The sequence below is a fragment of the Sturnira hondurensis genome, unplaced genomic scaffold (assembly GCF_014824575.4).
Source record: "Sturnira hondurensis isolate 20B ecotype Veracruz unplaced genomic scaffold, ASM1482457v3 Scaffold0009812, whole genome shotgun sequence".
Taxonomy (NCBI): domain Eukaryota; kingdom Metazoa; phylum Chordata; class Mammalia; order Chiroptera; family Phyllostomidae; genus Sturnira; species Sturnira hondurensis.
Genome location: NW_028082443.1, coordinates 303,026 through 328,169, shown reverse-complemented (window position 1 = coordinate 328,169; position 25,144 = coordinate 303,026). Strand labels below are relative to the sequence as shown.

Sequence of the window (25,144 nt, the reverse complement as noted above, 5' to 3'; positions counted from 1 at the left end):
AGTGCAGCAGGCGTTTCTGTGCGTCTTCCCAAACCGGTGGTCAGCCCTGAGCGGTCCTCACACCAGAACACCTTCGGCACCTCGATCCGCCAAGTCGGCCTTGAATAGGCACTGCAGATGGAACGGCCAGGTTACAGGTTTTTTTAAAGATTATTTATTTATTTGTAAAAAATTATTTAAAGATTATTTATGTATTTGTAATAAATAAAGATTATTTATTTATTGTAAAAACCTCTTACAGGTTTTTTTAAAGATTATTTATTTATTTATTTATTTATTTATTTTTAGAGAGAGGGGAAGGGAAGGAGAAAGAGAGGGAGAGAAACATCCATGTGTGGTTGTCTCAAAGGCACCCTCTACTGAGGATCTGGCCCACAACCCAGGCATGAGCCCTGACTGGGAATCAAACCCATGACCCTTTGGTTCACAGGCTGGCACTCAATTCACTGAGCCACACAGGCCAGGGCAAGTTCTTATACTTTCAACAAAAGTACACAGCTGCGTAACCACCAGCACCATCAGGACACAGACAGTTCCAGCTCCCCCAGAATTGCCCTGTTCTCCCACAGCCGCTCCCCTTTCCAATCTGTGGTAGCCACTGATTTGTTTTCTGACCCTATGGCCTTTGTGAGAAGCATCCTTCTCTCCTAATTTACAAACAACACCAACTGATTTTAAAGCCCAGAGTGTAAAAGGAGCAGCAAATCGGAACCGGGGACTGGACTCAAGAGAACCTACCGGGACCACAAGAAGCTCTTGATAGACTTGCAAATAGCTGGTTACAAGTGCAAAGACTTGCAGGCCAAGTAGAAACCCCGCCCTGCATAACAGGGTCAGTGGAGCAACACTGTTTAGGATAAAACCCAAAGCTGTTCACCCGGGCTCCACAGCCTTCCTCTGACGCTCCCTGCGATGCGCCAGCTGCGGGGCCCTTCCCGCCTTGCGCCTCTTGCAGTAGACGTGCCCTGGGTCCTGAACGGTCTCCCCCTGTTGCCAGGTCTGGTCCCTTCGACCTTAGCCCTTGGCTTAGAGACGCCCGGTCTCAGCCACCAGTCCCTCGCCCTCACGGTGCCCTTTGGTCACCGCCCCACCCAGCCTTCTGGTCCACACGTTCACTCCGTTTGTAGAGCACCGGCACTGTTTTCTTCGGCACAAGGCAGGCGCGTGAATAAAGCAAGTTACTGGCCTCCTCACAGAGTCCTTTCTGGGGAGGGGAGACCATCCAGCACAAACGAGTAATTGCGTAATGTTCCCGGTTATGCAACGCACTGCGAAGGAACACGAGCAGGCCCGGAGGAGCCCCAGGCTGCTGGGCCGAAGCAAAATAACAAGAGGCGGCGGTTAGGAGCTGCATTCCCAGAGGGGGCACGTGCGCAAGACTTCGTGGGTCAAGGAAAGGCCTGGGAGACCATCATCTGACCTTCTGTAAAGGGGGAAAGAATACGGGGAGCCTGGTGGTGGTGCCCGGGGTGAGCCCTGGGAGATGGGGCAGCTGGTGGGAGGGCACAGCGGTGCAGTCACTTGGGGAATTGGGCAGTTTCTCACAAAGTCAACACTCCCCAAGCCTCTGCGCTCGGTTCCGCTCCTCTGTGCCACACGCAAGAGGAGTGAAGACGTGTCCACAGAAAGGTTTGTAGGACAGCGTGCAAGGCAGCGTTGTTACCACCTGGCTGGTGTTCACAGAGGCGGGAACAGCCCGGAGCCGCAGACTGTGCAGGGCGGGGGTTTGTTGCCGTGACTCCCAGGCCTGGAGTAATGAAACGATGTCAGAGTCCAGGTTCAGGAACGCAGGGAAGCGTGCCCTCTGTCACTCGGCCAGGAGCCGTGCAGTCGGCTGCGGGCAGGAGAGCAGAGTCGGGGGCCGGAGGGGAGGGTTACCAGCTGCGCGCATTGGTTACAAGTCCAACACCCCTGGCAGCCTGCGCCCTGCTCCTTGCCGGGCACGAGGCGGGACGAGAGCGCCGGTGCTAGAAGCGACTGACCGCTTAGGTGGGCCTCGGCTGCCCACTGAGGGGTGTCGCTCGTGGGAGAGCACAGCGCTCTCCCGCCCTCGGTCCCTCTCACTCCTCCGCAGGGCAGAGGGCGGCGGAGCACGGAGTGCAGCCGGTCATTCGGTCGCTGGTGTCGCATCCTAATGAGTGCTGTGCCCTTCACACTGTGAACCCCTGGAAAGAAGACACCCGCCAATAAGTACTCCTGTGCTCAAATTTTTTAAAAACGACAACAAAAACCAGAGCCTAGGAGCTGTCTCTGCCCAAGGGTCTCCCACAAACCACATCGGGGAAGAAGCCTACCGCCTGAGCAACCTTTATAAGAGAGCTCCTGGGATCCTGTTTCAGCCAATCGGAGTGAGGATTTTCTCATCCACTCAGAGCTGCACAGCTAAGCCTGCAACATCTTAACTGACCAGTCAGAGCAGCTCCATTCTGGCCAATCAGGACAAAGCCCCTTGGACCAATCAAACTACAGAGATTTGGATTCCTCATTTGCATGAGAACAGGCCAATCAGGGGCCTGGGGCTAGGACTTCTGTCTACAAATACCGGCTCCCCGAGGCCCTGGTTGCGGGTTTCTCTTTTCAAAGAAGGTTGGGGTTCGACCTTTCTCTCTACAATCAAGCTTTTCTTTTTAATTGATTTATTAAGTTCATTGTATTTTACCAAGGGGAGCGGGGGAGGGAAATGGTCAACAGTGGGTTACAACTTGATGCTTAGCCAGGAGAAGGACCCTGCGTGGCAAAGTCAACCATCAAGTCAAGTCCCCGGTGACTAGGGGCAGCCGAGCCCAAGGGGGGGCCGTCCCCTGGAGCTCAGAGGTCGGGGAAGAAGAGGCAGGTGCACTCTGCTGCAGGAGCGGGCGAGGAGGGGACGTGTCGCTCTGCCCCTGAGGGGCTTTCTCCCGCAGGATGTAGGCGTCTGGAGGCTGGGTCCATCAGTCCGCTCTCAAGCTTCTCTTTTCTGTCTGCTCGGGGAACGTTGTTATCACACACCCTTCCTTCCACAAAAGGAAAACAACTTCCCTATCCAGGTCACTGTGAAAAGTTGGAGATTCAGATGAGGCCTGGAGGGAGGGATTTCTCTCAAGTCCCGAGGGGCAGGCAGTTGGCTAGAGAGTGGTTGGAGCGCCTTTACCCCCCACCCCATCCCCCTTACCTATGCTGCTAGGAGACTCACTTCAGATAGAGCCGCAAGGACTGAAAACAAAGAGATGGAAAAATGTATTTCATGAAAATGGAAAGGAAAAAAAAAAGCTGGGTAGCAACTCTTACACCAGACATAATTGACTTTAAAACAAAGACTGTAACGAGAGACAACAAAGGACCCAGAATTCCACCTCTCGTGTTTACCTGAAGAAATCCAAAACGCTAAGTCGAAAAGACATAAATACCCCTATGTTCACTGCAGCATTACTTACAATAGCCAATATATGGAAACAACATAAATGTCCATTAATGAGTGCATGAAGCTGTGGTGCTTACACATGATGGAGTGTGACTCGGCCATAAAAAAGAGTGAAATCTCCCATCTGCAACGACACGGGTGGCCCTAAAGGGTGTTGCGCTGAGTGAAGGGTCCGAGACAAATGACGTGTGATTTGACTCGTATGTGGAATCTTAAAAACAAAACCAGAATAGGAATGGGAACATTTTGAGGGCTGCCTGAGGGGAGAGGGGGGCCAGGGGGTGGGGGAGAAAGGCGAAGGGATTGAGAAGTACTAATTGGCAATTACAGAACAGGCACAGGGAATATAGTCAATAATATTGTGAGAACTACATGCGGTATCAGATGTGTACCAGATTTATTTGGGGGTCACGTAATAAGTTACATGAATGTCTAATTACAGGGTTGTACAGCTGGAGCTCATCTATTTTTTGTCAACTGTAACTAAAGATAATGTTCTTAAAAATGAAAATTAAAATACAAAAAAGTAGAAATTAGAAAACTCCTGTGGTTTTTATTTTAACGTAACCGTGGGAAGAGTTTCAGTGATACATCCTCCAGTCTCTTCTCTTTCGGAAGCTCAGTTTCTAGGCCTGTGTTCAGGGATGCGCAGCTTCCTCATCCTCCCAGAAATGCGCTTTCCTGTTTCTGTTTCCCTTTCGCTGGTGCCACAAGTGTCTGTTGTTGGCTTGGACAGGCGACCGCTGCGCACGAGGCCCGGAGAGGGGTTTTCCCGGCCCTGCACTTCTCGCTCCGGGCGCATCGGGCATCCCCGGAGCTCCCTCAGAGCCCGCAGTTCCACGCGAGAAACCCTGGACTCACTCCTCGTCGCCGGGATAAGCTGCCACCCTCCCCAGGTAGCTAGCTCCCTTAATCAAGACCCGGTCCCGCTGCGTGCCGGCGTCCGCGCCAGGCGGAGCCAGGGCCCCCACCCCGGCGGGCGGTGCCCAGGCTCAGGTGCGGCGCAGGAGCCGGGTCGGGCCGGGACCCGGGCGGCCGGGGGGCGGGGCGGGCGATCCAGGAAGTCGGTGAGCTGCGCTTGCTCCTCCGCTTCCCGCGCAGCCCGCCCACGCGCCTTTGCCTCCGCGCCTCCGGCTGCTGCTGGGGGTGAGTAGCCGCCGGGCTGGCCCGGCCCCGCGCCCTGCTAGGGACCGTCTGGGAGCTCCAAGCTCGGAGCCCCTGCTCGCGGGCGAGGGGCCGCCGCCAGCCCAGTCCGCCAGAGGTGGCCACGGCCGCGCGCGCCCGGGGGTGGGAACGGAGGGCAAGGAGTCCCGGGCGCACACCGGCATCGGGGCGCCCTCCGCCCCTCACGGTCTCCGCGGTTCCCGCGGCCCGGACTTGGCCTGGGAGGCTTCCGCTCGGAGCCGCTGGAGCGCACCGGGCGGAGGCAGGAGAGCCGAGCCCGCGCGCTCCGAGTTTGGCGCCCTTGGCCGAGAGGCCCAGGCCTTGCCGGGGACTGAGAGGCTTTGTCCTCTACGCCCCACGGAACCTCGCGTGTGGCCTCTTCCCGCCGGATGCTGGGGCACGGAGTAGGGGTGGGGAGGGCTCGGATGTCCCGCCGATGCGTGGCTTAAACCGGAGGCCTTCTGTCTCACGTCCAAGACGGGAAACCACGCCGGAAGGGACGGATCCGGAACCCAAATCGAGGCTCAGATTTTGGACTCTGGCCTGTGGCACTTTCCCCCGGCGCCGACGTGGCACCTGCCCTGGCGCGTCTTAGCGCGCCATAGGGACTGTGCACGGAGCTGGCAGGGGGCAGAAACGTTTGTTCGATGTTAGTGACCCTAGGAGCCCCTGGGGGGGCTTAGATGATCCTCAGGACCCAGAAGTCCGCGGGGTAGGGGTGGCTTTACTCCCCCACCTTCTGGGACCTGATAGTCCGTCTGGGGGGCCTGAGAGTGGCGAGGCATAGGTTGGGGGCCCTGCTGTAGAGCACCCCCACCTTTTCAGGAACTGCCTCCTTTCCACCACCAGGCGCCCTGGCCCTTCCTGCCAAGGCTTATCTGCTAGCCCAAGCTTCCCTTGGTGCCATCTCAACAGGCCCCTTTCTAGAAGGGGCTCAGCAGGATGCGGTATTCCACATGCCATCTCCACCCGCCTGGGTCTAGGGCAGGTTCGGGCTTGAGGGGACCTTCCTGGGCCCTGGAGTCCCTGAGAGGGAGTGTTCTGGAAGAGAGTCAGAGCTGGGGGGAGGGGGGGTCTGGTGTTACAGGCAGGATGCACAAATCTCCAGTGTGAGATACTGGGAAAAGGGCACCTGTGCCCAGAGTGTGCGAGTTTTTGTCACTCAGGGTGGGGGAGTGGCGTGTGGGGAGAGGTAAGAGCAAGAATCCCTAGAGTGCTGGGGGCCTTGCTGTGCCGGGCATGGATGGGGTCGCACGGGCCCTGGATGGAGACTGCTAGACCTTGATGGGAGGTGGGTTTTGGCATGAAGAGCTGCGGGAACGTGCAGGGTGTTGCTAGGGGCTGTTGTTGTTGTTTTTGTTGTTTTCCTCCACTTACAGTTGACATCCAGAGTACCCTGTGCTAGTTTCGGGTGCACGGTCCAGTGGTTAGACCAGGGATGTCAAACTCATTGTCACTGGGGGCCACATCAGCCTGGTGGTTGCCTTCAAGGGGCCGAATGTAATGTTAGGACTGTATAGATATAACTATTCCTTAACTAGAGGCAAGGAGCTTGGTGCTGCTGCCGGGTAGAAACAAGGTGCAGGGCCGATTTGGCCCTCGGGCTTTGTGTGTGCCACCTGTGGGTCAGACAGTCACACACTTTGCAGAGCATGTCCCCGATGTTCCCAGTTCCCTCCGGGCACTGTGCACAGGCACCCCAGCACAACTGGCTGCGTTCCCTGCGCTGCCCTTGACATCCGGGGCTGTTCTGTGACAGCCAGTCTGCCCCTCAGTCCTGCCTCCTCACCACCCAGTCTGCTGCCGCCACTGCTTGTTTTGTCTCAGGAGGTGAGGCTGTCAACGTGGACTCTGACCCGTGCAGCCCGCCCCACAGGGGGAAGTGCCCTCAGCATGAGGCTGGGCAGGCTGGTCTGGGCAGAAACGGGCGCCTCCAGGTGGCAGGGCACCACGGCCCACCCGGGAGCCTCTTGGAGAAAGTGGAGGTTCCGCTCGTTAACCTCTGCCAGGAGTCTACCCCTCACAGGAGGGGAGGGGCTGGCCTTCTCTTCCTGTCTCTGCAAGGTGGAGGCCTGGGGCACTGGGACGAGCCACCCGAGTCAAGGCTGGGAAGGACTGTGTGTCCTGCGGTGGCATCCTGGATGCTGGCTCTGCGGGGCCGGCCCTGAGGAGGTGCTTCCTGGGGCTGCCACCCTGGTGACCATTTGCCTGCCCCCTTGGGCCTCCCACGCACAGGGCTCCTCCACACCTGGCTGGCCAGCCCCAGAGCCCGCCTACCCTTGCTCAGAGCCACTGACAGGTCTGGAAAGGTCAGCCAGCGTGGGTGTTGGTGCTGGACCCTGACACACAAGCTCACCAGGAGCCACGTGCATCAGACGGACTTTGTGTGCGCGAATTAGCTCATGTGGACGTCTCAGTTGGGTTTTCCCTGCTTATCCGATGAGGAGACCTAAGGCACGGAGCGGCGACGTGACCCGCCCAGGGTCGAGGCTGAGGGGCTCAGACTCTGAGCTCCAGCTTTAACTCCTGGACTCTCTGCCTGGACGCGCTGCCTCTCCTGGCTTGTGCCTGAGTGGGGCCCCTCCACCTTCCCACCCCTCACCTGTTCCACCTGGAGGGTGAGGAGCCAAGAGGAGGACGATGGTCCTCCCGTGACTTCCCTGCCCTGAAGGTGGCCCAGGTGACAAGGCAGTTGTTCTGGGAGAGGGGGAAGCTTCCTCCTGGGCCCTCTCCACAGGGTGCCGCCCAAGAACCCTGCACACAGGTCCCCCAGCCCCACGGCCTCTGACTCATCCTTCACCCTCCTCTTCCTGCCTGCGAGGCTCAAAATGGGGAAGTTTCAGAGGAAAGGCAAACTCTGCCTGAGGATCTGCCACCTTGTGAATCGAGCTGGCACTGTGGGTGTCTGTGTCCAAGGGCCCAGAGCTGCCCCCTGAGAACACAGGGCGGGGGTTTCAGCGCCCTGCCCGCCAGCAGTCCTGCTGGTTCCAGGTGCTGGCAGTGGTGCCCGGGGAGGAGGAGTCCTGGAGGAGAAAGGAGGCCCACACTCAGGGGGAAGGGGGCCCCTCGCCTGAGGCTCACGGAGCAGCCACCGGCTGCCTGCCCTGGGGGCAGCACAGGGGTGCCTGGGGAGGGCTGTGCAGAAGTGGGGCCACCACACAGGCAGTGAGGTCGGTCCTCTGGGTCCTTGGTGCCAGGGTCGCCGTGGCGCTTTCTGCAAAGCCTGGGGCCTGCGCCTCTGCCTGGCCAGACGGGAACCTGCTGGTGGTTGTGCTGAGGGGGGCAGGTCCACTTGGCTTTCATGCTCGTGTGTGTGTGTGTGTGTGTGTGCATGTGCGCACGTGTGTGCACTCCTGCAGGGGTCCCACCTGCAGAACTTCCCGTCCTGTCCTCTGGGCGGGGGTGGGGGTGGCTCTGTTCCCACTGGGTGTGATTTGCATGGTGATGTATCACTTTCATTCTCACGCTCTTCTGTGAAACTCTGCAGGTGGGAAGCATCCATGGGGGGTTCTCACATACATGCCGTGTTTGGACAGGTGTTCAGGGATCTGCAGCCCTGGGTCCCCTGCTCTAGGACTGGCCATGTCCTGAGGGCTTCTGTCTGGATCTACTGTGCCCCCCCCAGGGAGAGACCTTTGGGTGCCTTTTTGTGTTGGGCACTGTCCCTGTTACCTAGTGTGCCCACCTTGGGGGGTGGGCCGCTACTCCGGATGAAGAAAGTGAGGTCACGTGGCAGGTGCGGAGCCAGCTTCGACCCGTCCACCTGTCCACTTTCAGAGGGTCATCCCCTTACGAGCTGGGAGTGCCAGGCCTTTAGAAACGTGCTGCTTTGCACTGGGGTTTAGGTCTGTTGCTCTAGGCAGAGCCAGCTGCTGTCAGCGCGGGCTGGGAGTCCAGTTGGGGGCTGGGGCAGCAGGAGTACGAGGCAGGGCAGGGACTTGGTGCCAGGGAGGAATGGCAGAGGGACGGAGGCCTTGTGTCCCCCCGAGAGTCAGCGCACAAGAGGGGCCTGGGCTGAGGAGCCCGGTCCCCGGAGGATAAACCCGGTGGCTCTGCACTCAGTTTGGAGGAGGCGGCTGGGCCTTGGCGTCCCACCCAACAGCCCAGCTCTCAACATCTGCAGCATTTAACCAGGGTGGGGCTGGGGGGCGGACCCCTGTCTGGTGGGGTATCAGACAGGGTTTCCTTGGAAACAGGAAGTAGGAGGCCGTCTGTGGGTTCCACTGAGGACTCAGAGCTTTGGGACTGCCCTCGGTGCTGGGCCTGGCGGCCTCTGTGTCTGGCGGCAGGGGGTGGGGAGGGTGGAGGGACGGCAGCAGGGCCAGCGCAGGCAGACTGCCCCAACCCACCTCTGTGGGAACCTGCCTGCAGGGCCGGGGGGGCTCCTCGCCCAGCCTGTAGAGGTCGCTGTGGGCTGTGAGGCCGGCGGGTTCCCAGGGCTGGGCGACAGCACAGCTCGCTGCATCTGTCCAGGCTGCAGGGTGTCTCCCTTCCTTCATCACACCCGGCGTCCCAGGCAGGCGGCAGGAGCAGCTTGGCCGTGGGACCCCCTGGCCCCGGGCATCCACCGAGTCTCAGAGCCGAGGTTTCTCCTTGGACTGTGGGCAGTAGCCGAGCCCAGGGCTCCGCTGGCCATGGTGTCTCTTCAGGGCAGTGCCATCCAGCACGTGCACTGCCCGTCTCTCCGCCTGACCTGGTCTTCACGGATGAGGACGCGCGGGAGGCCCTCTGTCCCTGTGTGGTGCCCTCCTGCAGCTCCGGACGGCCAAGGCTCGGGCCTCAGTCGTGTCCTGTTTCTCCCGACAATGGTGAGGGAGGGCAGTTGAAGGGGGGGCTGAAGGGGGGGGGCAGGGAGACTGTCAGACGCCAACCTGGACTTTTGGGAATCGTGCCTGGGACACCTGTCCACCCCCGGCTGGCCCATCTGGCCTCACCCACAGTGCGCAGTGCTCAGAGAAGCCATGGGCCTGAACGGGGGAGGGGAGCAGGACTCAAGGTGGTGAGGCCTTTAGCCCCCAGGGTGAGGGGCCTCCAGGCACCTGTCGGAGCAGCGGGGCTGGGTGAGGGGACGGCCTGAGTTACCTGGTGAAGAGCCTCCTGGCCGGGGGCCCAGCAGGTTAGACCGTGGTCCCGATGCGCCGGGTGGCGTGGCGGACCCCCTCCCCCGTCAGGGCACTGCTGGGAGCCAACCAATCAGTACGTAAGTTGGTGGAACAACAGAACCAATGTCCCTCCTCCTCTCCTTTCCTCTCTAACATCTCTGGGAGAAAGAGCCCCTGGCCCTTCAAGCCACCTTCCCTGCCCTTTTTCTTAACTGAGTGTTTCCCATATCGCAGCATCCACCCATGTAAAGTGGCTTCTTAACGTGTCCAGGTTGTGCAGTTGTTAGCACACTCTAATACCGGGGATGTTGATGAATATTCAACACCCCCCAGAGAAACTCCACGCATGTCATCAGGTCCTCCAGGCCCCCGCCTCCGCGAGGCCCCCTGGGCCCCCGGCAGCCAGGACCCGCCTTCAGGGGCTGGATTTGCCTGTGGGGAAGTTGGTGGAAATGGAACCGCTGTGGCCTTTTGTGACAGGATTTGCCACTTTCTGTGTGGTTTTTATCTGTGTTGCAGCATGTCAGCACTTCATCCCTTTTCATGCCAAGCATGTCTTCTTGTGGGGACATTCCACATTTTGTTCATTGATTCATTAGTTGAACATTTGGGCGAACTCTACTTTTTAACTGCTTTTTATAATTTTGCTCTGAACAATTACATTCAGGTACAAATTTTTCTGTGGACATAGTTTTCATTTCTTTTAGATGTATACCTGGGAGTGGAATTGCAGGGTCACATTGTAACAAAAAACAACGACAAAAACGGGGGTCCGGCTGCCTGTCACCACAAAAGCCGAACCTGGAGGCAGGTGCTGGCGGAACAGGAACGAGGTTTGTTCAGGTGCGGCATGACCTGGGAGAAGGGGGACTCCTGTCTCACAGGGCATCTCTCTCTGCCGTGGAAAAAGTCCTCATGTCCTCAGCAAGGCCAAGACAAAAGCCAGTGCTCAGAGTGCTTGCTCCGTTTTAAAGGACAGCCCTTCAGAGCCTGCAGGCGGCTGCTAGTGGTCTCAGCCCCCATCCAGGTGGCTTGGCTGGCTCCCGGCTGCAGACCGTTTTGGCTGTGTGTGGAGCCCACGCGGCGCCAGGTGGCGTGCGTCCAGGCTGGAGAGTGCCTCTCCAGGTGGGCAGAGGCAGGTGGTGGGCGAGAGCGCTGCTCTGTTCCCCTGGGGTGGCGTTAGGTTGGGGTGTGACAGGTGCTTCTCAAGATGACCAAACTTCCCAAACTCTCATGGGCTTCGAGTTGGCCCACGTGCCAGCCGGTCCTTCCCTGCTCGGGTCCGATTATAGGCCTCTTCAGCCCAGCAAACCCCCCCGCCCCGCCCTGCACTGGTTTGCCCTGTTTTGCCCTATTTTGCCTTATTTTGCCTGTCTTCCCCTGCCCTGCCTCCAGGCTGGTAACCAAGGGTCAGGGTGGGGAGGGCTTTTCGTACACTTAGGGTAAGAACCTCCCCTGCTGCCGTCTTGGCCCATGGGGAAGACTCCCAGCGTTCTGGACAGATGGCCTTCCTGGAACAGCGCTGGGGCTCTGTTTGTTGTCCTGAGGACCTGCCGGTTTTCCGAAGGGGCAGCCGCTGCAGCCGCAGCAGCAGTGGCAGCGGCAGTGTTTAGCATTCCCCCCAGCAGTGCAGGAGGGTTCCGGCTCCTCCACGCCCCCGTGGCCACTTGATATTTTCTGTTGTGTTCTAGCCGTCCCAGTGGGCGTCTCGTGGTTTTGGTTAGCACTTTATGATGACTGACGATGTTGAGCATTTTGAGTGCTCGTTGGCCATTTGAATATCTTCTTTGAACTATTCAAGCTTTGTGTCTAATTTTTTTCTATTTATTTTTAGAGAGGAAGGGAGGGAGAAAGAGAGGGAGAGACACATCAGTGTGTGGTTGCCTCTCACGCACCTCCTACTGGGGACCTGGTCAACAGCCCAGGCCTGTGCCCTGACTGGGGATCAAACCAGCGACCCTTTGGTCATAGGCCTGTGCTCAATCCACTGAGCCACACCAGCCAGGGCTTTTGTCTAATCTTTCATTAGTCTGCCTTTTTACTGTTGAGATATAAGAATTCTTCGCCTATTTTGGATGAGTCCTCTGTGAAATAGGTGACTGGCAAATGTTCTCTCCTGTTCTGGGGGTGTCTGTTCACTTTCTTGATGAAATCTTCTGGAACACAGGTTTATCACTGTTGAGAGTCTAATGTACACATTTCTCTTGTGTCGCTCGTTCTCGTAGTGCCAAGGTCATGAAGTTTGGCGTTCTGAGACTTTTGTAGTTTTACACCTTCCATATGGGTCCATGATCTGTTTTTGGTTGATTAAGTTCTCACCCAAGGATACGTTTATTGACTGGGTGGGAGGGGCGGGGATCAACATCAACGTGAGACGGATGCGTCAGTCAATTGCCTCCCATACGCGCCCCAGCCAAGCAGTTGAACCCGTGACCTTTTGGGGTGCAGGACAGTGCGCCACCCAACTGAGCCACCAGGGCCAGAACCCCTCCTTTGGCTTGTGGAGGGGTTGTCCCAGCAGCATTTGATGAAAAGACTTCACCCCTACATTGGCCACTTCGTCAGAGGTCAGTTAACCAAATATCAGTGTTTGCGTATGGACTCATTTCCATCCCATGGATTCCTGTATGTGCCCAGACCAGGGATCGAACCCACAACCTTGGTATAATGGGATGATGGTCTGAGCAGCTGAACTACCTGGCCAGGGCCGAATCGGTCTTTAAAGCCTCCTGCGGATTCAGTGTGTGGCCAGGGTTGCAAACCACTGGTCTTGCCCAGTTCCTGTGCTTGGAGGGGGAGGGGCGGGGAAGAGGAGCCGAGTCATCAGAGACAGTGTGTGAACTTCTGAGTTCCCCTGGGGCCTGTGGGAAAGTCAGGGCGGGGGCTTGGTAGGAAGGAGGCAGAGGGCGCAGGGTCCTGACCTCAGGCTCCCTCGGTTCCTCTGGCCAGTCAGACAGGCCCAGGCTGGAAGCCAGAGGAGGATCCCCGTGGGTGAGGGAAGCTGTGGGCTCCCCAGGACTGAGGAAAGGAGGAGGCTCGGGCCTGGTCGTAGGGGAGGAAGACTTCCCCGTGCCATTAAGGTTCTTTCAGCCGCTCTAATGAGTAACTGTGCGTGAGACCCATTAAAAAGAGAAAGCAGCCAAATTTAATTACGTGCACACGTATGGGAAGCAGACTGTGCACAGGAGAGACTGGAGACGGAAGAGCATTCTGAGCTACGGCAAGGCCAGGCGCAGGGGCTTTGGGGGGAGAAAGGTCATCGCAGGACCACAGGAACAGATAGATGTCTAGGACAAGTTAGTCCTGCCCTCTGACAGGTCCTGCCCTGCCCTGTCCATCACCAGCTTCTCTCTGGTGATGACTGGTTATGGGCAAGGCCCCTGATTTAAAATTCCTTAAGGAAGAGGTGAAACCGGCTCCTTAGCCTGCAGGGTGTCCTGACTTTCTGCTCAAAATAATTCGCACACCAGGGGCCCATCTTGGGGCGATTGAAGCTTCCCGGGAATATTCACCTTGCAGAAGTGGTTGCTAAGTTGTTCTCCATCTCCTTTCAGGAGATGGTGGTGCGGGTGGGTTCACAAACTTGCCAGCAATTAGGTACCGTGGGCCCTTGGCCCTCAAACTGAATTCCTTCTGGAAAACCACTCGAGAAGTGATTTGTTCAAAAACTGAATCTTCCTTGTTTGTTGCCTGAGAAACACCTGACTGGTTTGGGGCTACTTAGCAAGAGGTACATTCACCACTTACTTGGGATGTGAGCCTTGGCAGGTTCTTTGAAAGACCGCAGTGCAGCACCGGGCAGCCAGTTACGTGGACCGGCTTCATAGCCGTGTTTGGGCTCTGGGGGGGGTGGGGCTGGGACTCAGAATCACCGGGTGTGGTGTGTGCGCCAGGGTGATGGGGACTCATATCTGGGCCCCCGCGGTCTGTGGTTGGGAGGTCTCAACAAAGGAACAGTGGTACCTGTAGCCCCTTTAGTCTGGAGAAAGCCGCCCCTCCAGCCCCCACCCCGAAGCAGGACACTTCGGTTCCCCCCTGTGAGCCCTGGCGCGAGGTGCTGGCCCTTTGCTGGAACTCAGGGTGAGTGTGTGTGAGTGAGCGAGGCCATGTGGACCCTTTAATAGGATGCCTGAGTCTTTGGCAGCCTTTCAACCCACTTGGATGGAGTCCTTGCTGGTTTTTCATGTCCAGCTGGTCAGGACTCTTCCTAGCCCCAGAACCCTGGGGGGGGGGGCTGGTGTGGGGCTGGAACCTCTCACTCCTCAGGGGGACCTGTGCAGCCAGGATGTATCCCCCCATCCCCGTTTCCAGCCGCCACTTGTGGGTGTGGGACCAGACCCTTTTCATATCTCTGCCCCTCCTACCAGTTTCTGTGTGACTTTTTCTGTTCAATTAGTCTTCTGGTTCCCCATGGTGGTGGTTCTGTAGTTTAGTTGTAATTTTTTAAATTTTTAATTTATCTTTAGGTTGGGAAAGGGAGGGAGGAAGAGAGGGAGAGAGATCACTGTGTGGTTGTCTCTCGCCCGCCCCCTACTGGAGACTGGCCCACAGCCCAGGCCTGTGCCCTGACTGGGAATTGAACCAGTGACCCTTTGGTTTGCAGGCCAGTGCTCAGTCCACTGAGCCACACCAGCCAGGTCTGAAATTTTTAATACAAGCACTTATTTGTTTAAGCCAATTAAATAGACCTCTTTTCCACATCAGCAACACTGTCAGAGGCAGAGGACACTCAAGAACATACAGGCTGATGCAGACTCTGAAAATCACCACACAAGATTGAGCAATAACATTGTCCACTCAGATGCTTAAGGCTTTTTCTTATTAACGTTTGAGGAGAAAACAGTATAAAATATGTTTTGTGTTTGTTTTTGCTGAGGGAGACTTAGGACCAGTGAAGTAATTTGTGTTGTTTTCCAAAATCCCTCGTCTCGGCCCCCACCGGTGGCTCAGCTGGTTAGAGCGTGGTCCCCATGTGCCAAGTTGTGTGTTCGATTCTCGGTCAAGGCACAGACAGGAATCAACCAACGAGTGCATCAGTGGGTAGAACAAGAAATCAGTGTTTCTCTTTCTCTCAAATTAATCAATAAAGTTTTTAATAAAAGCAAAACAAAACACCTCGTCTTTTTTTTCCAGTCTTAGGAATTGGGGTGGTAAAGGTAGCTGCTTTGTAGGAGAAGGATAGTTGCTCTCCGAGAACTGGGTGGTGGCTTGAGCAACGTCATAGGCTGATGCGTGGGACCGTACCTCCTCATCCTCAAAGTCAGCATCAGCTCCGCACTCCCGCTGCCTCCTCCCCTGCGTGTGGCCTGGCGAGGGGACCCCCACGGCTCTGAGAACCTTCCTGAGGGAGGGGAGGGGCTGGCACTTTGTTGTGAGAAGGGTGAGTTGTGGTTAGTGGCCCGGCTAGTGGTAATAATAATAAAACGGATTTCCTGTGAACCGCCAGGTTTGCTTTATTAGCTGAGTTTATTTTTGTAGGGAACTCACTAATGTACATTTACTTAGCAAGTGTCCCTAACCAGATGCCCTCCTCGTGTGGACTATGAAGCCAGGGCATTGTGAGCCAGGAGGAGAGCCGGGCCGAGGCTGGCGGGCGACCCTGGTGTGCCGCCCAGCGCCTGGGCCAATCTCCGCACCGTGAGGGTCCACCCTCCGGGGCCACTGCCCAGGTTCTAGGCAAGGGGAGTGGCCACCAGGGCCAGCGGTGGAGTGGTGAGGGGACCCACTCTGGGGCTGCGGTGCTCAGAGCCAGGGCCCAGGACAGCGTCCTCAGTCCCTCCCAGAAGGTGTGTCCCACCTGTGTGTCTGTGTGTCCCTTCCAGGCTGCTGCTGGGACGCCTGTGACTGGACTCCAGTTGTGCTACCAGCCGCCATGAATTGTCAGGTCAGGTGCTTCCAGGGGGGTGGGGTGGGGCATGGGGTGGGCATGGTCAGTGGGACCCAGCCTGCCCTGCTGGCTGTGGTGCAGCAAACAGGAGAGAAGGACCCTGTGGCTCGACACTCTCTCCCCGTCTCCCCCTCTCTGCTCTCAGCCTTCTCCACCTCCTGCCTGTCTGTAGGAGGCTTTCTGGTGTGAGGTCATTTGAAAGCTATAGGGGTCATGCAGAGGTCAAATGGGCCAGACCCTGCTTCACAGGGAGGCACCTGCACGGGCCTTGTCTGCACCTGCTTTTGAACGAGCTTGGAAGAGAACATTGTAACCTGTTCCATCAAAATCTCTTCATTCCTTTGCTGAGTTCTATGAGGTCTTCAAGGCCACCAGCTCCTCCACGTGTGCCCGAGGGCCGTGTCCCTCTGCTGCTCCAGCGGCTGCCCCTGACAGACGGGCGGGATCTGCCCGCACTCTGGAGCTGAGAGCAGGTCCCAGCACCCGGGAGGTTTGCAGCAGGTGCCATCAGACATCTTTTCAGAAGCTCGGGAGCCACCTGGCAGCAGGAGGGCGGGAGCCATGACAGGCTGCGAGGGGACACCCTCTTGTGCTTGGGCCCTTTCACCCCGCCCGTGGCTGTCCTTCCCAGGGGCAGCTCTGTCCCCTGGTGCTGTGTGCCTGTGCCCGAGGCTCGGTAGCTGTGGATGCTCTGCCCACTCTGCTGGCTCTCCTGACAGCGCGTGCGTGCGCGCGCACACACACACACACACACACACACACCCCACCCCCCACCCCCAGGTGCAGGGAGGTGGGTGTGCTTCCTCCCAGGTTATTCTCAGAGCCCTTTGTCCCATCAAGGAGAGGAGGCGAGACCTGCTGCCCGTGCTGTGCCGAGTCAGAGTCTCGCTCGGGGTGGGCCTCAGCCTTCTCCCCCACCGTTGGCGTTTTCTTCCTGTGACTGGTTTCTCTCACCTTTGTCTTTGATTTTTTTTTTTTTTTTTTTTTTTTTAGTTTTTGAAAATTGTAAAAATTTTTGAATTGTGGTAGAATATACATGGCATAAAATTTACCATTTTCACCATTTACATGTCCAGTGTAAGGGCATTAGGTTTGCTCACGGAAGAGCTTCATGGTCTCCAACCAAAGCTCTGTCCCCCTTCAACACTCCCCCCCATCCCAGGTGGGCGCCGGTCCCTAACCGTGTGCCTTCTACTTATTTAAAACAACTTTCCCCCTAAAAACTGTCTTCTGAGAGTTTTCTTATTTTTCTATTTAAAAATATTACAGACTCTAGGGTAGAAATAAATTTCATCTGCACCTCCATCTCCTGCTGGCCTCATGCCGCCCAGCATGCCTGCTTTGCAGGTGTCTGGGCCTCCCAGACTCCTTGGTCTTTGACTGTTTTGAGCACACCCGGCCACCGGTGTCAACAACATTGTCCCAAGCACAGTCCCCACCCCACCCACAGCAGAGGCTGTGCGATGGCAAGTGGATGGGCCAAGGTTACGGCCACTCCCAGTCGCAGCAGGAGCCCTGTCCCCCCAGAGTAAAGCCAGCCTGCCCGAGGGCCAAGGTATCCGGCCACCACTGCCCAGTATTTGCTGAAACCCTACTGTTTGCACAAGACCGCCCAGCGCCCCCACAGGAGATGGTGGAGGAGCAGCAGCTGCCCCTACAAGGTCACTCGTGGCCAGTGGGGGTGGTTGCGGGTTGGGGAGAGACTCCTGGGACTCGGCAAAAGCCGGGATGTCCCGAAACCGCCCTTGCAGCTCCCTCCCCCGCACATCTAGCTTCACGTTGCCAGGCCGTCGGTCACATGGTGGATGGCCAGCTGGTGTGTCCCTGGAGCTTCGTCTTCAGCATCCGCACACAGGCCCACAGGCATGGCCACTGCCCCCAGAGTCTTGCAGGACCTCCATGCCCACAGGTGACTCAGGCCTCGGGCTGGTGTCTGAGGCTCCCTGCCCCCTTTCCTCTCAGGTCCGCAATGGTTCCAGCCTTGGGGGTGAGCACCTCACAGACCTGCTGGTGTTCAGCTTCCTCCAGCATGGCCCCAGCGACAACTTCCAGGAGGAGCTGAAGAGGCTGGGCCATACCCTGCCCGCACCCGAGGACCCCCAGGAGCACTGCGAGGAGGAGCTGCAGACAGACGGCAGCCGGTGCAGCCGCTTTGTCCTGGAGGGCCAGAACAGAGGTGGGCGCCCGTCACTCTTGCCTCAGGTCACCAGCAACAGTCAGGGTGCCTAGGGCTCAAAGGGACTCTGGGCACGGTCCCCACCACACGTGCCATGGGGGTGGGGGAGTCCCAGGTCCCTGCAGGGGAGGCCTCACTGAGTCTGCAGTGGTTTCTTTCTTTTTTTTGTTAAGATTATATTTATTTTTAGAGGGGAAGGGAGGGAGAAAGAGAGAGAGAGAAACATCAGTGTGTGGTTGCCTCTCACGCGCCCCCTACTCGGGACCTGGCCTGCAATCCAGGTGTGTGCCCTGACTGGGAATCAGACCCGTGACTCTGGTTCACAGGCCGACTCGCTCAATCCACTGAGCCACACCAGCCGGGATGCACTAGTTTGTTTGCAAGGACCCTTTGTGTCTCTGACGCACCTTGCATGCTCACCTCTCCACACATTAGGGGGCATTGAAGGGTCTGACTCTCATTTCCAAATGAGCAAACCGAGGCCCAAAGAACAGAGAATGACAAGCTCAAATCAGACAGGTCCTGGGCCCTTTCATGGCCACTCTGCCCCCGGGCCCATTGTCCCCCACCTTCCTGACTCCCCACACCCTCATCCTCATCTAGCCTCAGGGTTGACTCCCCTCTGCTGTCCCTGCTACTCTCATGGAGGGAGGGGTGCCCCAGGCACTCTGTCATCAGGGCAAGCACCTCCTGTTTCCCAGTTAGGGAGCAGTGGTTTCCAAACATCGGGTCTGTGGCCCTGCTCCTGCGGCCTGGGCCAGCGTGTGCCAGGTGGGGCGGTCACGGTGGGCACCCTGTGTGAGATGCACTGCCTTAGAAACCTGAACAGGCCTGGAATCTTGCCCCACAGACAGACACCTGCTGGCCGAGGGGTTTGCACTGCCCTCTGGTGGCCATGAGGAGGTCCAGCAGCCCGTTTAGCCCTCAGATCCCTAGCTCTGTCTCAGGTCTGGGGTTTTGGCGAAGGGTCCCCACCTTAGAATCCAGCGAGCATGTCATCAGGCTGGCACTGCACTGGTTGAGAGCATCTGGCCCCTTTGGGGAAGGGCTAGGACGGGCGGGGGCAGGGACGCCTTTGCCTTGCCTTATACACTGCCCCTCACCCCCAGAGGCAAAGCCTGGTGTGACGTGGTGGTGCTGACTGAAGTGGCCATGGGGCAGCGCACGTCACCTTGCCCTCCAGCAGGAGTGAGCGTGTCGACTAGGGAAGCAGAAGGCGAAACAGAGGCGCTGGCCACTGCCAGCTCTGTGGGTGAACCCACTCACCCAGGGGCCTCAACTCCCTCCAGCAGCACGGAGGGAGCGTCAAGAGCGGGCGGTGAGGATGCTGCCCCTGCAGGGACCAGGAAGGGCTCTCTGGCTCCGCTGAGCTGGCTGTGAAGCCCAGGGCAGTTCTGCAGTTCTGCTCTGGGGGTGGGAAGCAGGGAAGGCCCGCCCTGGGGAGGGTCCTGTGAATCATTGAGTTTGGCTAGAATGTTTGAAGGGAGTGGTTGGAGTTCAAGGCGACTGAAGGTTTGGGGGTGACTTGTCATGTCAGCAGAGGCGAGCTCGTGGAAACCGAGGAGGAAGATGGTGTTGGGTGGACACTGCATGTGTCAAGGTCAACACCATGGGGAGACAGATGGAGCACCCAGGGCACAAAACACCTTCTGCGCCGCGCCGTGGAGAGCAGGGGAGCGTGGGGTGCGGAAGCCTCTGATTGTCCAGGGGCGAGGCTGGAGAGAGCCAGCCCGGAGGGCAGCCGGTCTGTGCCATGAGATGGCATCTGCCCACTGGCTGAGGATGGGAAGGGTGAGGTTTCCATCCTGGTGTGTAAGAAGCCAGAGGGGAGTGTCAAGCACAGGAAAAGTGAGCTTTGGTCAGAGCAGTAACGGGAGCTGCCTTGCGCTGAGCCCTCCCTGGGAGCCGGGTGTGCCCACCAGTCCTCCATTCTGAGGCTGCCTGCGCATTTTCGTCTTCCTGCTGCGTGGTTGGCAGGAAACAAAACATTTAAAAAACGGGGCCCTCCTGAAGCTGGGGCTCTGGCAACAGGGCCAGAGGGAGGGTGCGGACGGCACAACATGGGGTGCAGCCCCCAGTGTCAGGGCAGCGGCGTGGGAGAGGAGGGTGCGCCTTGGACAGGGGTGTCGAACCGTCCTGTTGGGGGGGCCTGCAAGAGAGCCCCCAGGTCCCAGTGAGGAGGAGGTTTGCTGAGTGAGCAGGGCACGGGGTTGGGGGTGGCCGGCAGGAGGTCTCTCACTAGGCCTGACTGCGTCCCCTGCCCTGACAAAGCCCCGGCGGCACCTGTCAGGTGGTGGGGCTCAGGCTGCTGGCGGGCTCCTGCCTGAGGCACCACCACAGACCCTTTTCGTGGGCAGGCGTGGTTTCTGTGTCTGGGGAGAGGCCTGCTTGCTCAGGCCCTTTCCCCAGACCTCCCACGCCCCACCCCATTGTGGGGTGCTCTGCAGGTGGGAGCTGGCTCTGTTCCAAAGCAGCGTCTTTCCTTTTCCAGGGGGTGGTGCGGGGTGAGGGGGTGGAACAGGCCGTCGTCTGAGGCTGCCTGGTCTCTGCCGCCCCTGCCCGAACGCTCAGGTTCCGAGACTCAAGAGGATGTCATCAGGAACATCGCCCGGCAGCTCGCCCAGATCGGGGACATGATGGACCGCAGGGTCCCCTCGAGTCTGGTGGACCACCTGGTCATGCAGTTGAGGGACAGGAGCCTGTCAGATGAAGTAAGTGAGAAACCGCCCCCAGTGCCTGTTCTGGGGTCCCCGAGGAGTGGGAGGGGTCTTCCGTGCCCCGTCAGACAAACCAGTGTCCAGCGAGGGGCCCAATCCATGACCGTCCACAGAGGAAATGGGAGCAGAAGAAACAGAACGTGAAGGTCTTCCCAAAGAATTACATCACTTGACATCTAAGAAACCTGAGCCCTAAGCCACAGTCAAGAGTTTGGGAATGAAAGTGTGCAAAAAGATGAGCAAAATGGATACAACTCGTCCAGAAATAACGTTCTCCTGCCACAGGGGACAGCGACAGAGAACGTTTAGTTCCTTCCCTGATGGGACGAAAAGAGCGGCGTTTCAGCCGTTGCTCTCAGCTCCGGGGTGTCATCCACCCGCTCCCTCACGCTGTGGGGGCTCGAACACAGGTCTGGCACCGTGTCCTTTCTGCAGAGCTCAGGGGAGGGGGGAACACCCCAAGGTCAGATACATGCCAACAGAAGTTCCAGGGGAGAGAGGTTCTGTTCTTTGGACTCCCAGCTGAAAATGCCAGTGCCCCTCACTACCAAATAGGGACACGTTGATCCTCCAGGGCCCAGCCAGGCCGAGCCTCTGGCCTCCAGCGATGCTTGTTTCTCTTTAGTGGTCTGGTCCCCTGCGCTGTCCTGCCTTGGGCCCCCTCCCACACATCTACTTAATCTCCCAAGGGAGTCAGGAGCCTGAGGGTCCATTCCTGCCACTGGCATCATGGCGAGCTCACTCATTGTCGGTGGCCGTGCCTGAGAGGCAGGGGTCCTTGGTGCCGGATGCAGGCACACGATACTCGGGGACCATGTGTCTGGTCCAGGTTGCGCTCCAGGGAGTGGTCTCATCTGCCCTCCCGGCCGCCTCTCATCACTGAGTTGTTGCTCATGCCCTCTCCCTGCCACCAAGGCTGCTCTGGAACTACCTCCCTGGGACCCTGGATCTCCCTGGGGGGGAGGATGGAGTGGCCCAGTCCTGGTTCAGGCCCCATGGGAGCCCTCTGTTCTTGCCTCTGCAGGGCCGGAGGGCATGCCTGGCCAGCGCGGTGGACCAGGTCTTGCAGGCCTGCCCTAGAGACATGGAAGAGGAGAAGACAATGCTGCTGGTGACCATGCTGCTGGCCAGGAGGGTGGCCAGTCACACTCCATCCTTGCTGCGCGAGGTCTTCCACACAACAGTGAATTTTATTGACCAGAACCTGCTCACCTATGTGAGAAACTTAGTCAGAAATGTAAGCTCCTTGGCATTTCCCTGATGCTCCTGGCCCCCACCTGCTTCCTGCACCCACCTCCCCTGAGGCCAGGACACGGGCCGGGCGCACTGCCTCCTCCCCCCTTTGCCCCGCGTCTGACCTGCAAGCTGCAGGGAAGGCCAGTCAGGCCGCCTGCTCAGGCAGACGGGCTCGGCCCTGCGTTCATGAGCAAGACAGCGGTGTGGTGGGAGGACCGGGGAACCCTGGTGTCCTTTTGAGCTTCATCGCCTTTTCTGTGAGACGTGCTGCTGTCAGCCGGGACGGCTCGCTTCTTACAGTCCATCAGATGGTGACTGGGATGGACACAGGGAGCATCCAAGAATGTGACCTAGGGGCCCAAGCTGAACTTCTGGTCTGCTCCCAACTTCACCTTGTCCCCCAAATAAGTATGATTAAATTCTTTGGAAACATGTTTATCAAAAAGAAAGGTTACCGAGGAGGAGGAAGGAGAGAGAAGCCAGAAGAGGGGGAAACTCTAAAACCTGCCCCAGAAACATGTCCGCTAGGCCATAACCAGAAAGTCACAGTTCCCCACAAGCGCTGCCCAGGAAGGCAGACAGCCCTTCAAGTCTGCTGCTCGCGTCTTACCCAGCCGAGTGCAGGTGCAGTGGGTCTCTCACTTCTGTACAGTTGACAGTCTTGGCGACTCAGATCTCATGGGTCAGGAGCGTGACTCAGACATCCAGCCCTCTTAATATTGACCGGTAAACCTGAAAGGCTCCTGTCTGCCATGGAAGCAGGGACACCTGGGAAGGCTCCCCGGCACCAATCGCCAGCCAGCGTCTGATGGGCATGGCAGTGCAATGTCATGGCCACTCCCCAAAGCCCAAAGGGCCTCCACAGAGGCTCAACTCCATGGGCTGAGGTGCCTCTTGGCACCGGAAAGGACCCTGTAGGTGGGAGTAGCCCCATCTTGGCTCCTCGGGGGAATGCGTTTTTGTATAAACCCCAGCTTCTTAAGGGCTGAGTTCTGGTTTGTAAGTTAGAACGGCTAGTTTAGACCTGAGGAAGTGATCCTCCATAGAGCAGTGATGTCTACTGTATCAGAGGTGTGGAGCGAGTACTGGGAACTCACAGGAGAGGACAGCAGTGAAAACCTCACTGGATTTTAAATGTGCTAAAGAAACAGTGTGCTCCAGGTGTTGTTAGGGGTGCGTGAAGGGGTGTAGATTCTATCTAGTCCTTGAAGCACATCAGAAACTCCAGGCTTCGGTTGCAGCAGAGGCTGCCAGGGGCCCCCATGTCTGCTCCCCCATCTCCGGCAGTGGCAGGGCCCGTCAGTGGGGCGTGCGGCCATCCTGTTCGTCTACGGCCCCAGGCTCCCTTGTGAGCTGGGTGTGACCTGTGACTAACCTGGGCTGCAGGCCAGAGGGCATCTCCAACCTGGGTCCCTGGAGAGAAGGAAGTTGCCCGTGGGCTGGGATGTGTGTGAGGATGTGGGTACAGCTGAGAATGAGAACAACACCTTAGTGACACGGAGCAGAGACACAGGCTCCTGGCTCCCGAGCCCACGGTGCCAGCTGCTGGCAGAAGTAGAGAAAAACTATCTTGTTTACGTCCTGTGTGGATTATCTATCCCAGAAGTTGAGTGTATGTTCTAATGAATGCAGTGTGTGTGGTCAGGTGAGGGACACAGAACCCCCAGCCGTTCACAAGGGCTGCTGGTAAGTGGCACGGCCACGTTCATTCAACTGTGCACGGCCCTGCCTGCCTCGACACTGGCACCAGAACTGGGCCTAAAGTATCTCCTGGGCCACTGCGGAGAAGGTGTCCCTGGAAAAGGAAAGAAAAAGGAACTCTGAAAAAGGTTGTTCAGAGCAAGTTAGGAACGAGGGAGAACAAGCAAAAAGGAAGTTAGAAGAAAGAATTTAAAATAAAAGTTGTCCCTGGCCAGGTCGGTGGTTGGAGCATCACCCGGATGTGCCAGGGTTGTGGGTCGGACCCCGGGCACAGATAAGAGTCAACCAGTGATGCATCAGTAAATGGAGCGACAAATCCATGTTTCGCTTTCTCAAGTCGATTCTTAAAAATTTAAAGTCAAGTCAGAATTATGACCAAATATCTTGGTGGAAAAAAAAATTAGAGCAGCTAATTCTGCTTCTTTCTTGCTCTAGGAGATGGACTGACGGCGGCTGCAGACGGTCTGGTCGGTACCTGCATCTGACCAGAGGTGGATGGTCTCCATCTCCGTCTCCGTGGAGACAGAGCCCAACCATGTACACAAAGCTCCTAGAGCAGATGGACTCAGGGTAACGGCTGTTTGTTCCTCGCTATTTGAAAGGTGATGCTTGAAGCTGGTGCCCCACTTAGAAGTCTCCCCACTGGTGTACTCGAATGAAAATGGCAACATGCACATATTCGAACGAGTTTGATCTCATCTTATAAATCTACATGCTGTGCCTTTATCTTTTTTGAACGGTGTGGGTCCCTACTGGAAAATTAAAGTTAAAAGAAGATTATAAGACACAAGATAAAAAACACACTTAATGTTTGTTGTCCAACACAAAATACTTTATTAAAGTGCAGCCTTGGGGCACAGTCTTACAGTGGTGTCGCTTGTGGGACACCAAGACCCGGCAATAAAAGTCCTCACAGAACAGGGTGCATAGTGATGCTTCGGAAGGACTAGTCTTCCTGTTTAAAAACCACATAACACAAGGAAGTCTAAATTCAGAACGTGTTGAATGTTTTCAACTTGATTTCCTTTTATCAGAGTCGAGGAAAACCGCAGGCGAACAAAAGGTGTGGAGGGAACTTAAGGGCCCATGTCATTCAGTTTCCAAAATCAAGTAACTGCAGGCACGTGTGTGTCTGCAAGAAGCCCAAGGGTTTGATAAAGTTTTCAAAGTGCTGGAGCACCAGAAACTATTGCATATATTCCATGTGAACTGTCTGCTTGTAATCTTGTGTTTTCATTTTCTATCCATAGCCCTCAGTTCCTCCAAGCTTTAGAGGCTGTATCAGGAGAGAGCAGGTTCTTCAAGGCATAAAAAATGAAAAAACATTTAAAAATTCAACAGTTGAGGTGCCTTTTCTAGTGATACAAAATCAAACCTCTTAGGGAGTGTGGGCGTGTGTCTATTTAGCAGTGGTGCCATGCTGCCCATGACTCCCAGCAAGTGTTCCCTAGAGTCCCGTTTACACGTGTGACCATGGATGCTGGTCTGTGTCATGCATGTGACCCCTGCTCCATACTAACACTCTTGTTGCTGTGAACATGACACTCTGGAGAAGCTTGTGAACAAGAGTGATGAAGTACCAATAAACGTTTCCTGTTACCAAACGCTTCTCTGTGCCTTGTGTGTTTCAATTCATCAGAAAACAAGATGGTATCATTCAGCCTTAAACATACCACGGGGCTAGGGCGCAATCTGGTACCTGCTACATGTCACAAATATTAGAGGCGAATAGTTGTTGCCTCACAGTGTGAGGGCCGTCGT

General features: G+C 57.0%; 1 protein-coding gene across 2 annotated transcripts; it reads left to right on the top strand.

Moving 5' to 3' along the window:
- The first annotated feature begins 4,054 nt into the window (after positions 1–4,054).
- BID (BH3 interacting domain death agonist) lies at positions 4,055–24,987 on the top strand. Of its 2 annotated transcripts, none has more exons than XM_037058074.1 (7): positions 4,055–4,296; positions 15,489–15,550; positions 17,516–17,729; positions 20,301–20,440; positions 21,471–21,683; positions 23,819–23,865; positions 23,898–24,987. In XM_037058074.1, the coding sequence occupies exons 2-6, from the start codon at positions 15,539–15,541 to the stop codon at positions 23,828–23,830; spliced, it is 591 nt and encodes a 196-aa protein (XP_036913969.1). In that variant the 5' UTR covers positions 4,055–4,296; positions 15,489–15,538; the 3' UTR covers positions 23,831–23,865; positions 23,898–24,987. The 2 variants fall into 2 exon arrangements, with proteins under 2 accessions (XP_036913969.1, XP_036913968.1); XM_037058073.1 differs by lacking the exon at positions 4,055–4,296 and adding an exon at positions 4,314–4,546.
- Positions 24,988–25,144: the final 157 nt, after the last annotated feature.

Coding starts and splice junctions, on each gene's coding strand:
- BID (XM_037058074.1), top strand. Junction 17,730..20,300: donor CCTGGAGGGCCAGAACAGAG/GTGGGCGCCCGT, acceptor CCGAACGCTCAG/GTTCCGAGACTCAAGAGGAT. Junction 20,441..21,470: donor ACAGGAGCCTGTCAGATGAA/GTAAGTGAGAAA, acceptor TTGCCTCTGCAG/GGCCGGAGGGCATGCCTGGC.